General features: G+C 26.2%; 2 protein-coding genes across 5 annotated transcripts in view; both read left to right on the top strand.

Moving 5' to 3' along the window:
* The window catches only part of LOC127285229 (neurocalcin homolog), a 229,210-nt gene that overhangs the window by 171,979 nt on the left and 43,602 nt on the right, over nt 1-13,629 (top strand). The gene's annotated exons all lie outside the window — the stretch shown is intronic.
* The window catches only part of LOC127285211 (neuronal calcium sensor 2), a 192,067-nt gene that overhangs the window by 171,726 nt on the left and 6,712 nt on the right, over nt 1-13,629 (top strand). For all 3 annotated transcript variants that reach the window (XM_051311119.1, XM_051311101.1, XM_051311109.1), the window contains one exon: nt 9,799-9,927. In XM_051311119.1, the coding sequence (XP_051167076.1) occupies nt 9,799-9,927 (129 nt within the window). The remainder of the gene's footprint in view (nt 1-9,798; nt 9,928-13,629) is intronic.

Here is a 13,629-nt window from a genome sequence, read left to right as displayed (position 1 = left end):
ACCCTGCTTTTTGTCTATTTTAGTTCTCCGCCCTGTATCGAAAAATGCTACCATTCCCTGCAAAGTGTCACAATTCGGATATTCCACTAATTTTTTCGTCCAGTTAATGTGTATAACAAAGATATACAAAGTTTGAATTAAACATAATATAGTTGAACTAAAAATATCGTTTTCTCAGTATATTATAATTATTTCTTGACATTTATCGAATAAATAAGAGGAATATATTTAAATAATATACGTACTTTTTAATAAGAAAATATTTTTATATTTTTAAATATTAATTAAAAATTATTTACCTATTCAAAAGAAATATTGAAATATTCAAGTCGAAAGTATATTGCAAGACGTATGACCAGTGACCATTCAACCAATCTCATATTTGTGTACATATTATAGAGAGAAATTATTATCATTATTATTAAAATCTCATGCTGTATTTAACAGAGAAATTGATCAATATATATACCCAGAATATTGAGAAAATAATATATTTTCGCAGAGTTATTTCTCTTTTGCTTTAAATGCTAGTTCTAAAAAGCTTAACAATTTTTTTTTAAAACTCACATACATTTATGTAATTTAAATACGCGCTAGAGTATAAAAATTATTTAAAATATTTTTAATACGTCAGTAAAAAAGAAAATTATTTTCCCGTCCAAAAAAGATAAAGAATTCATTAAAAAAAAAAAAAAAAAATATGAAACTAACAGAAGGTCGTTTCTGAACTAAAATAGCTGCCAACTTTTTGTCGTGTGGCTTTTTTATCAATTGAAATTTATAGAAGACAGATTGACCTATTTTAAATTGATATAAATTATACAATTTTTAAAGGATTTGCAATTTTGTTTTGTTTTCATAAATATATCTATACGTTATAAATCGATCTGCTGCTATTTTTGTATTAATTAATTATTATTATTGTATTTATAACTATAAAACAATTCTTTTATTTATTGAGTTTGTAATTTATTTTCTTTTATATAGAATAAATGAAAAAATTTTATATGGAAATAATAAATAAAAATTTTTATGTTTTGAAAGCAGAATCAATATCTTTAGAAATTTAATAATTTTTTATACAAGAAAATGAAACAAAAGAGATTAATAAAAAAAATTGGTATTTTCTTACTTTTCATAAAGATTTGGAAAAAAATTTTTAAATTAAATTCTCACATAGAATACCATAAATAAAAAGCAGAATTAAAATTTTAAAAGTGTTTCAGTACAAGTGTAAATAATAATTAAATTTTTAACATTTTGAACCAAGAAAAGTTGAATTTTTATAAAAATTACATTTTTGAAAATGACAAACAATTTGGGTAACATAACCTAAAATTTAACACTTGTTTCTTACAGTAAATAATTTTTAATTTTCGATCTTATTCATAATTGATAACCCTTTGAGGATCAAATTATTTCTTAAAAAATCATAATTTTTGGTTTTTAACCTATTTCGTCTGAGAAGTCCGTTTTTCTTCCTCCTAATTTGCTCTCGCCATTTTCAAAATTCATGGACTAAAAAAAATTAGCAGTAGGTGTTTCTTATGTATTTTTTAGTCCTCTTTCAGAATCTATAAGAAAATTTAACTTTTGACTTAAGGATAAACAGTTATGATTGTTTAAACAAAAAAAAGACGGATTTTTTGGGTTTTTTTTTCCTATTAAAACTATATTTTTGATTCGAAATCACGTCAGAAAAAATTTGGAATGGCAAAATATCGCGTCCAAAATGTCTGCCCTTTCATTTGGTGATAAGAAATTTTTATTTTCGCTAAATTCAAAATGGCGTCTTCAAGATGGCCACCAAAATGTCTGAAATTAAATCGTTCAGTCCCATCATTAAAAAACTAGACAAATGTCTACAAAACTTGTTACTCGGGGGTTTTCGGGGTTGCTGATGCCGAATTCGATGTCAGATTTTCAAAATTCAAAATGGCGGATCCAATATGGCGGACGACATTTTAAAAATATAATGCTATTCGCTTAAAAATGGGTACTCGGGGGTTTTTGGGGTCGCTGATTACGATTCCGGTGTCAGTTTTTCAAAATTCAAAATGGCGGATCCAATATGGCGGACGATATTTTAAAAATCTAACGCAATCGGCTTGACACTTGTCACTTGGGGATTTTTGGGGTCGCTGATTCCGAATTTGATGTCAGATTTACAAAATTCAAAATGGCGGATCCAATATGGCGACCAAAAATTTTGAAATTGACCATATTCGCTTGAAACTCGTTACTCGGGGGGTTTTTGGGGTCGCTGATTCCGAATTTGATGTCAGAATTACAAAATTTCAAAATTCAAAATGGATACAATAATAATCACACCCATACTATGCTATTTTGAATTTTCAAAATCTGACTTCAATATCGTAAACAGCGACGTTTAAAACCCCTGAGTAACAGATTTTAAGTAATTTTAATTAATTTTTAAATTTTTAGAAAATTATCTGCCACATTGGTAACGCCATTTTGAATTTTTGAAATCTGACTATAGATTCGTAATCAGCGACCCTCAAAACCCCTGAGTAATAATTTTTAAGTATTTTTAAATCATTTTTGCCATTTTTTAAAAAATAGTCCGCCATATTGGCTATGCCATTTTGAATTTTTAAAATCTGACTTTGGAATCGTAATCAGCGACCTTAAATACCATAGTATACACATTTGCACAAATTTTGGTCATTCAAAAATTTACTGACATTTTGGGCCCACTTATGATATTTTGGCCTCGACTGCAAAGGGGTTAACGCAAAGAAAATTATGATTAAAATTAATTGCAACCAATTTTAAAAGATCTTGTTATGCATTTTGCAGAAAAACTATGTTGATTCAAAATCTTTCTTTAAACATTTTAATGTTTTTTCTTTAAGTTCAGACAAAAATCACAGTTTTATTGAATAAAATAAGCCCTTGTTTATAAAAAATTTAGATAAAAACCGTGATTTTTGTTTGAGTTGAAAGAAAAAACTTTAAAATATTAAAAAAAAAATTTTTTAAATCAACATCGTTTTTTTGCAAAATGCAAAAGTTCTTTTAAAATTGGTCGCAATTAATTTTAATCATAATTTTCTTTGCGTTAAATTGTCAAAAAAAAAAAACAGTTTCTCAGTTTTGAGGTTATGTTAACCCTTTTCTCCTTAAGAAGTGCAAAGATATAAGTTCATATAAAATTTTTGAATATCTATTTTTGTCATTTATAGGTCATCATATACATTTATATAGAAAATAATAAGTTAAAAAGAATATGGTTTATTTTAAATTATATCATTTGTCTCTTTTTTCCAATTGGAAAATTGAATAACAATATATGTCTAAAATAAAACATTTTTATTCACTTTGCAATTATTTACATAAATCAATGTATTTTATAGGAATCGTCATATAATACTAATATATAAAATCAATTAAATCTCGCTAATTAAATAATTCTCGAATAATACTGCACATGAAATATATATATATAAAAAATATCCAGAGTGTAGAATTAATTTTATTCGCTATAATAATAAAAATTCTGTATTTAATTACCTTTTATAAAACTAATTAATATTATTATACCTCAGAGATGAATTTTTCCATTTTATAATAAAAGAGTATATAAAAAAGGGTATAAGAATATAAAAAAAAATAATTTCCTTGGAAATTTAATTTTTTTTTCCCTCCAAAACACAGAATAATAGTATATTTTTACGATGCATAATTTGTAAATTTGTTTTTTTTTTTTTGTTCATTTTCTGTAAAACTGAGATATTTTATATATATAGTTTAAACAACATTTTAGTGTCAGTTATATAAGAGGAGGAAAAAAGAAAAAAGAGGTGGTGGAAAATGTTGTTGAGCAAATCTAACAGCAACATTGATGAACGCACAGCATATATAGAGAGACGGGCATGTAACGTGTGCTTAATAATTCGCGCTTGACAAACGACCCCCAGGTTAATGCCTGTGACGTGAGCAGGAACGTAAACCTTTGTATACGCGAACGAGAATGCTTGGCTTGCACGTTGATATATATATAAGAGAACGTTTCGCTCTTGAACCTATATATGAATCCTATATATATATTCGTATGAGGTAAAACCATCTCTTTCAAACAAAAGACCATTAGACTGTATTCGAATTCCACTGCCCCGAGGACCACCGAACAATTTATTGTCTCCGAAGTATTCCCTTTGCGGAAATACGACGCATATAAAGCCGCAACTTATTGCGGGGACGACACACAACTTTACTGGGTATAACCACAATTTTCACACCTATGTTAACACTTCTTCGCGTCTCATAATTTTCATTTATTGCCTCTCTAAATGTTTAGTATATTTCTTTTTTTTTTGCAAAGAATAAAATAATTTTTTCTTTTTTTTTTGTATTTTCTTATACAACAATGCCATTTCTCTGGTTTAATGGCTATTGAATATAGTAATCTACAATCTGTGGTAGTTATATAACTGATGGTACTTTCAATATTGATAGGAATTTTCATTTAATGTCGATGTAATGGCTGAGATTGGGTTTGGATAGGAAAATAAATTTTAAATATGTATTCCTTTGTATTTTGATGCACTGAATTCAAATCCACCATCAGAATTTGGCCAATGCTCTCTAAATCTGAATTAGTTAAAAATAACTAATTAATAGTAGAATCTTACTAATTCAAAAAGCAAAAAGTGAGTCACTAATATAATTAGTCAAAACTTACTAATTCAAATAGTTATTTTGGTTTAACTAATTGAATTAGTAACTTTTTAATGCGGCTCCCGGGGGCGCAAATTACTAATTGATTAGTTAAAACTACTAATTGTTTACTAATTCATTAGTCATTATACAATTTTAACGCCAAATCGTAAATAATCAATAAAAATTTATCAACTTATTCATACTAAAATTTAAAATTTTAAAAGTCGAGTTTCAAAGATAAAATTTTTCGCATGTAGTTTCTTCATGATTGTATAAAAAATATTTTATTTTTAAAAGTCAGTTTTCATGGGTTAAATTGCATAATATTGGCAAAATTCATATAAAATTTTTTACGTTCTGGTGGTTCATTTGATATATTATTTCCGATTTTTTTGAGTAAAGATTTTATTAAAATTTTCACTTTATAGTAATTTATTAATTTACTTAAAGACAGTTTAGATACACATACATAGTTACTTTTGGTGAAATAAAATTAATAAAAAAATTTTAACGGTTAGTTTATATCAAAAAATTTTTTGAAAAATAAATAATTTCAAAAGTAATATTTAAAGCACCAAACAAAATATTTTGAACATAGTACAAGCTATAGTATTACATAATACTTCAAAAAAACAGAACAATAATTTAAAAATAATAAATGCTTTCAAAAGTAGTATTTTAAGCATCAATCAAAGTATTTTGAATAGAGTACAAGCTATAGTATCACATAATACTAAAAAAAACAAAACATATTTTTAAAAAAAACCCATGGAAGATGACATACGTCATGAAAATAATAGAGGTTACGTTCAACTGACTAATTCATTTAGTAACTCGGGTGTAATAACTAATAGAATTAGTTAATTTGATTACTATTTTAAATTAGTAATGTTCAAATACTAATTTTTTACTATGTTATTAGTAAAACTTCCAAAAATAACTAATTCATTAGTTGAAATTTAATTTACTAAATGAATTAGTTAATTTATTACTAATTCAGATTTAGAGAGGGTCCTGGTTTCGCCCTAACCTCAAAAATATACCTTAAAATCGCTAGAATAGTCTCTTTTGATTGATCAAAATTGAACCCAACTACATATTGATAAGTTTCTAAGGTCTTTAAATTTAAATATACTATTCTACAAGCTTTCCAAAGTGAAAATTTATATAAAACATCAAATCTATCGATTCTATCGATTCTAACCTCAAAAATACATCTGATCAAACAAACAAATTATACCATTCATAGCGCTATTAAAAATAGGTAAGCTTATGAAAGTTACTACTTAGGTCTTTTTGTATAGTCTCTGATTACGAATCCAATGTCCGTTTCTAAAAATGGTAGATTTAATATGGCGGACTTTATTATTTTAACGGGTTTTTTTTTAAATTTTTTATTCTGAATCACGATGTAGCAATATAGCATATATTTAAAGATTGAGTGCTGTTAAGTACTGGAACCACAATAAATACAATCAGCTTGAAATTAATTACTAGAAATTTTTAGGGGTCAGCAATTAAAAATTTAATGTCATATTCGTAATCAGCGACCTTGAAAACCCCCCAGTAACGATTTTCAAGCGAATCTGAACAAATTTAAAAAAAAATTGTCCGCCATATTGGATCCGACATTTTGAATTTTTAGAAACGAACATCGGATTCGTAATCAGCGACCCCAAAAAAACCCCGAGTAACAAATTTTACCAACTTTGGTCCAATTTTAGAATTTTGGCCGCCATATTGGATCCGACATTTTGAATTTTTGAAACTTGACATCGAGTCCGTAATCAGCAACCACAAAAAGACCTGGGTAGTAACTTTTATGAGCTTACATAATTTTTTTGCGCTATGTATGGTATAATTTGTTCATTTCGAAGCTTAGATGTATTTTAAGGTATTTTTTAAGGTTAGGACAAAACCAGGACCCATTGGCCAAATTCTGAAGGCGGATTCGGATATAGCGCATCAAAATACATAGAAATATATATGTCTCGACCCGAGATCACTCACTAAAAAAAAAAAAAATATTAATAATATCTACTGGAAGAACGGATATTAATATTTAAATAAATATATATATATATATTAAATATTATATATAATATATATTATAAAAGAAATTTTGCCACTGCCTCCAGGATTGTACTAACTATGTCAAAAACATAGGTTAAAAACGAAAATAAACCTAAAGTTCAACATAACCTCAAAAATCAGAGGTCATAAGTCAAAAACATAGGTAAAAACGAACATAACCTCAAAAATCTACGTCATAGGTCAAAAAGATAAGTTAAAGACGAATATAATCTTAAAGTTCAAGGTTAGATGTCAAAAACATGAGTTTAAACGAACATAAACTAAAAAAAAATGAAGGTCGTGAATATAGCCGTAAGTCCATGTGACTGTCACTGATTAATGACGTGAATATAGCCGTTAGCCTTATATGACAATCAGTGACTAATATTGTGAATATAGTCGCAAGTTTATATTAGTCATTGTTTAATGACGTGAATATAGCTGCAAGGTTATGTTAGTTAAAATACGAACATAATCTCAAAAATTCGAAATTTAAGGGAGTTGAGTTTATGTTCGTCTTTAACTTATGTTTTTAACATATTACGTTGATTTTTAAGGTTATGTTTATTTTTTCCCGTTTTTTACTTATGAACTTTGATTTTTGAGGTTATGTTGAACTTTAGGTTTGTGTTCACCTTTAACCTATCGACTAATACAGGAAAACCATCAGGTGAAATAATAAAAAACACAAAATTTTTTAAGTTTTAGAGCTGAATTCAAAATTTCCTTTATTACAAATTTAGTTGACTCAGATATATTATTATCTCATAATTTCATATATATATTGGTTTTTATATTGAAAATTTAAAAAAAAATTATTAAATTTCAAAAAGATTTTACAAATATCATTTCTATATTCTTTTTCATATACTCTTATATTTTTGTTTGTAATTTTTTTTTATTTTTAGATTATATTAAGGTTCTTTTTAAGGTTATGTTGACCCTCCTGAAATGATAACACAGATTCAACCTTTTTTGATTTTAAGTAATACTATCATACACCCAAAAATTTATTAAGTGCAAAAAAATAAATTCGAGAAAAAATAATGAAATTTGTAAAAAAAAAAAAGAACAATATAAATACGAGAGTAAAATTGCCGAAGTAAATCTAACCCTGTAGATAGATATATATATAGTACATATTATATATTCGAATTGGTCCAACCTAATATTTGCCGAAGGTTATATACTGAAAGGGATTTTCATTATAGATATGGCTCGGGTATTGCCCATGATTCTGAGAGTAAGACAGGAGGAGAGGAAATAACATATTCAGCGTGAAGTCTCAATTCAGATTTCATGATGTAAAGCAATAGCTGAGAGAAATGAACGGTAGATCAAGCGCAGAGCTCTGAAATTTTAGGGTGTTTGGGCTGTACACGCAGAGGTCAATACTGTATATGAGACCTCCCGACAGGGAGAGAGCGCACATCTTGTAGGAGAGGTCAGCTACTCGAAAAAAAAGAGAGAGATAGTGAGAGAGAGATGTCGACGTCGTTTTCTTCGTCGCATATCCCCTCTTTTGCTTTTTTTTTTTTTATTTTCACAACCCTCTGCTTCATAAAACTCACTTCGCAAGCCTACCTCGGGCAGCAGATGACCCACTTTTACCAATCTTACGTTCCTTCCAACTTATATGTATATATATATATATACTATATACGAGTCTATTTAAGGCTCTCACGAATATATTATTTGGAAAATTTGCAAAACGCATTCTCCTTTTTTTTATTGTCGCACAGTTTATTTTTCTTTAATTTTAAAAAATTATTTATTTCAAATCTCTTCAATAATTCTGTTTTATAAAGCGAAAAAACTGAATTTTCAAAATTCTGTTTTAAAGATAACTTTTAATCATTCATCTTTGAGACTGAAATTCTTCTTTTGGATTCAAGATTTTTTTTTCTAAAATTGAAATTATTCTTTTTTAAGTGAAACAATTTTTTGATCAAAAAAAATTTTATTTTTTTGTATAATATAATTTATTAACCTTTTCTTACTTGCATAGTGAATTATAAATTTAACAAAATTTAAGCTCATTAATCGTAAATTAATTTTTTTTTTTAATGAAAAAGATTTATCACTCTTATTTAATAAAATATTATTTGTTTGAATAAAAATTATAGTTTATTGATTATTATTATTATTGATAAAATTCTTAGATTAAAATTGTTAAATTTTTTTTAAAAATTAATTTTTCATTTAATTTTTTAAAAAATTAATAATTTTAATAAATTAATTAATTTTTATTTAAATAATTTAAAATTTATTGTTAAATAATTATTACTTGATAAAATATTTTGCATGGAAATTTAATTTTATTATAGTTTTATTTGGTGTTAAAAATGACTTTTTATTTTGAGGTTATGTCATAAAACCATGGCAAAACCGAGTTGCTCTAAAGAATGCCATACTTGTGGACAAACTGGCAAGGGCCTTTCCACTGCCTTGATATGTAGTTTTTTAGATTATATTGCAAACATGGCATAACCAAGTAACTGTCGTTTAATCTGGGAAATGCCGGACTTAAGGAAAAACTGGCAAGGGCCATGAGAGAGCCTTACTTAAAGTAGAACTAAGTAGGGAAATTTCTGCACGGGCCGTTTATTGCGGATGATTTTATATATGTATAACCCTTGATCAGAAGGGAAATAATAATGTTATTACATATAATAAAATATAATATATAAATATAACAAAAAATTTTATTATATTTTAGTTTTAATAATTAATTTCTTTAATCTTGGCTGAAGTCTGATTTTGTTGTATTTTTGAATATTGGGCCAATATTGAAATTCGCGCCTTGGCATTGGTCTCTTCACTACCAGACTTGGTCCAATATTGGCTGAAATAACTGGTCCAATATTTAGCCAATATTCAGTCTTGGCAATTTCCCACTGGGATAATATTTTTAAAAAAAACTCATTTTTACGTACACATGCAACAAAATAATTAAATTGAAAATTTTTTCTAATTATATACATATATATATATATATAAGAAAAGTATTATTTGAAATTAAAAATATATTTTCTATTTCAGGAATTTTTACTTGCAATCGATGTGACGTCGAGTGGAACGCCAGAAGAAAAATTAAAATGGGCGTTTCGCATGTACGATGTTGATGGGAATGGCGTCATTGACATTCAGGAAATGACGAAAATTGTACAGGTAATATCATATTAACAGATGTTTATATATATATATATACAAACTTGAAGAAAATTTCTATAGGTATATAGGAAATATTATTCACCTCAGAAAACGCCAAGTTATCGATAATTTATTATATAAAGTAAATCGAATTTTTTTTTTTTTTTGATTGGGATATTTTTTCAAAATCTTTATGAAAAATAAGAAAAAAAGCATTTTTTATTTCTTCAGTTAGTAAAAATTATGACAAAATCGCTATTTTTCATAAATCACGTAAGTTTCTTCCTTTAAAAGGTAATATTTGCGGGTTTATATTTTTTTAAGTTGTTATTTACGTTCCCAGGATTAATTTTATGCAGCAGAAAAAAAATTTAGATAAGCTTTAAACGCATGAAACTGACTGTCCCCATTTACCCCAAAATTTAGAAAATTTCATAAAATTTGGGGTAAATGGGGACAGCATAGTTTCTAAGAAAGTTTTAAGAAAAACGTTTCCTAAAGTATATTACTGTCCTAAGGGATGAAAAAACTTGAAAAAAATTTGTGGTAGATATATAATAGTTGAACCAATTAAATTTTTTTTATTTTTTTTTTTTATTTCAGTTATTTGTCTCGCATTTGAAAAAAAACAGACTTAAAAATCATACCAAATTTTTTTCTTATTCCTTATGACTCCTATAACAGAAATTCACTTGAATTTTTGATGTTTGTTAATTTGATTAATAATGACAAGCTGTCCCCATTTACCACAAAAATTTGAAAACTCAGGGTAAATGGGGACAGCTTGTCATTATCAACCAAATTGACAAAAATCAAAAATTCAAGTGAATTTCTGTTATGGGAATCATAAGGAATAAAAAAAAAATTGGTATGATTTTTAAATCTGTTTTCTTTGAAATGGTAGACAAAATACTGAAACAGTTTGACTTTGATTTTCAAGTTTTTATGCATTGATCGATAACTTTTTTTATCTTGCTGCCAATTGTCAAGATAAAAGCTTGGCAATACTCTAATCTGAGGTTAAAATATTGACGTTGAACTTAATTTTAAAACTGTAAATTAAGCTCCAAAACCTCTTGTCCCCATTTACCCCAACTGACCCTATACATTTTTTTAATTTAATGAATTTTTATGTTTGTACTATTTATTTATAATTAAAAATAAAACTATTTTGCTTCTTTAACCCACTATCACTAACATGAAAGAGTGTTTTAAGTGATATAACCAGACTTTAGTCAGACGCTTCTAAATATCTTAAAAGATTTCAAACACTCGTATATTTAGAATACATGTATTTACTTTTAATATTTGATAAATTCATTAAAATCTTCAAATGAAATTTCAAAACAGTAAAATTTTTTTCGCTTAGAGATTTTAATTCTTTATTAATTCTTTATTATTAATTCCTTACAATTTGCAATTATGTGATACCTACATATAAAAAAATTGTTTTTTATACGTTTCTTTAATAAAAATTTATAAAAATCCATATGTTTAATCGTTATTATTTTTAACTTATTACTAAATAATAGTAATAATTAAATTTATTATTATTCTGAGCTTAATATTTTCACAAAAAAAAACTATTATTATTATTATTATTCTTATTATTATTATTACTAATTAACTTGGTGATAATCAATTTTGAAGCAACTGTTATTGAAGAAATTAAAAGTTTTATTATTTGCTAATTTAACCCAAATACTCGTTAATTAGTACAGATATTTATATACGAGATTCCAATTACAAAGAACAATCCCAATTTCAATATCGAAATTACTTGAAAGTTACTGTTTGACATATACTAATTTGTTTTTGAAAATTAATTTAAATTATAAAAATTTTGAATTTCTAAAATTTTGTAAATTTTGTTTTCAAAAATTATTTGATAATATAATTAAACTTTAAAGTATATAAACCTAATAAAAAGAATATAATTATTATTTTATTAAGAAAGTTCATTTCAACTCATTGACATAACCCTAATTTGAAAAGTTGTCTGTTACAGCAAATGAATCTATAATTACAATATTGATTTCGTCAAATATTTTGAAAGATTCAATTGTATGATTAAAAAAAATTAATTGAATACCCCGATCAAATAACTCGACCGACGCTCGGACGAACGCTTTATTACCAGTCAAGTAGCAGTGACAGCCTGTGGGCGGCTCACTGCTACCCGACTACCATTAGAGCGTGCGTCCGAGCGTCGGTCGAGTTATTTGATCCGGGTATTCAATTTAAAAACTAAATTTTTTGTTAAATAATTATTATTTAGCTTTATGTGTTTTTTGTTTAAAATTGTTAAACAATATTATAATTTATATTTCATTTTTACAATAAACAATAATTTATTTTGCTCTTTAAAAAATTCTCCACAATTCTGTTTGTTGAATTTTGTTAATATTTTGTTTAAAAATTATTGAACATAAATTTTGTTTTATTTATATATATATATATATATATATATATATATATATATTTGGGGCATTACACGGGAAATTTTCATTACAAATTTTTTTTGCCCGAAACATTTTTTTCGAAATTTATATGGAAAATAAGAAAATAGATTTCTTATTTATTAGAATTTGTTCGAATTATTTTTTGATATAATTTCCATATAACCGATTTTTCATACATACTACAGAATTTTTACATACTTAACCGAAAAATAATTTAACAGAATTTCTAATTGATAGAATTTTCTTTGACCGAAATTGTAAATGTCCGAACAAACAATCGACGGAAAGATTTCGGCGCGATTTTTAAAATCAACCAATCAAAATTATCCATAAAATTGTGATTGGTTGATTTTAAAAATCGCGCCGAAATCTTTCCGTCGATTGTTTGTTCGGACATTTACAATTTCGGTCAAAGAAAATTCTATCAATTAGAAATTCTGTTAAATTATTTTTCGGTTAAGTATGTAAAAATTCTGTAGTATGTATGAAAAATCGGTTATATGGAAATTATATCAAAAAATAATTCGAACAAATGAAAATTCATCTAAAAGAAAATTCTATGCAATGAAATTGTACCCAATAAAAATTCTTTAAAATGCCTATTATGTTTAATGAAAATTCCAGTAAATAAAAATTCTGACAAATAAAAATTAGAACAAATAAAAATTCTGTGAAGTGAATTTTCGGATATATAAAAATTCTGTAATAGGGTCAGCCGGGGTAAATCCGAAATAAATACAAAAATCAAACAGGTTAAAAATTAAAATGCATTACACAATTAAAACCTTCAATAACTTTATCAAATCATAACGGATTTTTGCAAAACTTGGTACAGAAAGTATTTTGGAGTGATTGAATGTAAATACAAAAATAAAAGTTAAATTTTTTAAATTCAAAATGGCGGACTTTCCTAAAACTTATTTTTAAAAATGATCAAATTTGCTAACTCCAAATTCGTAATCAGCGACCCTGAAACCCCCCGAGTAACAATTTTCGAGCGAATCCAATGAATTTTTTAATTCTCCTCCGCCATATTGGATCCGACATTTTGAATTTTGAAAAACTGACTTCAAATTGGTAATCAGTGACCCCAAAAACCCTAGAATACCAAATTTTATATTAAGATCCTGAAAAACTTTTTTCAACAAACCATTTGGCATAAAAAGTGGAACACTCCTTCGAGAGAACAGAGATTAAGTTTCTGCTTATTAATTACTAACGAGGATACATATAGAAAGAAAAACTTTTTTCTATATAC

This window comes from Leptopilina boulardi, unplaced genomic scaffold (assembly GCF_019393585.1).
Source record: "Leptopilina boulardi isolate dan_hultmark-lab unplaced genomic scaffold, ZJU_Lbou_2.1 LbouV2_121, whole genome shotgun sequence".
In the NCBI taxonomy this organism is placed as follows: Eukaryota; Metazoa; Arthropoda; class Insecta; order Hymenoptera; family Figitidae; genus Leptopilina; species Leptopilina boulardi.
This window is presented reverse-complemented; position numbering and strand designations above follow the sequence as displayed.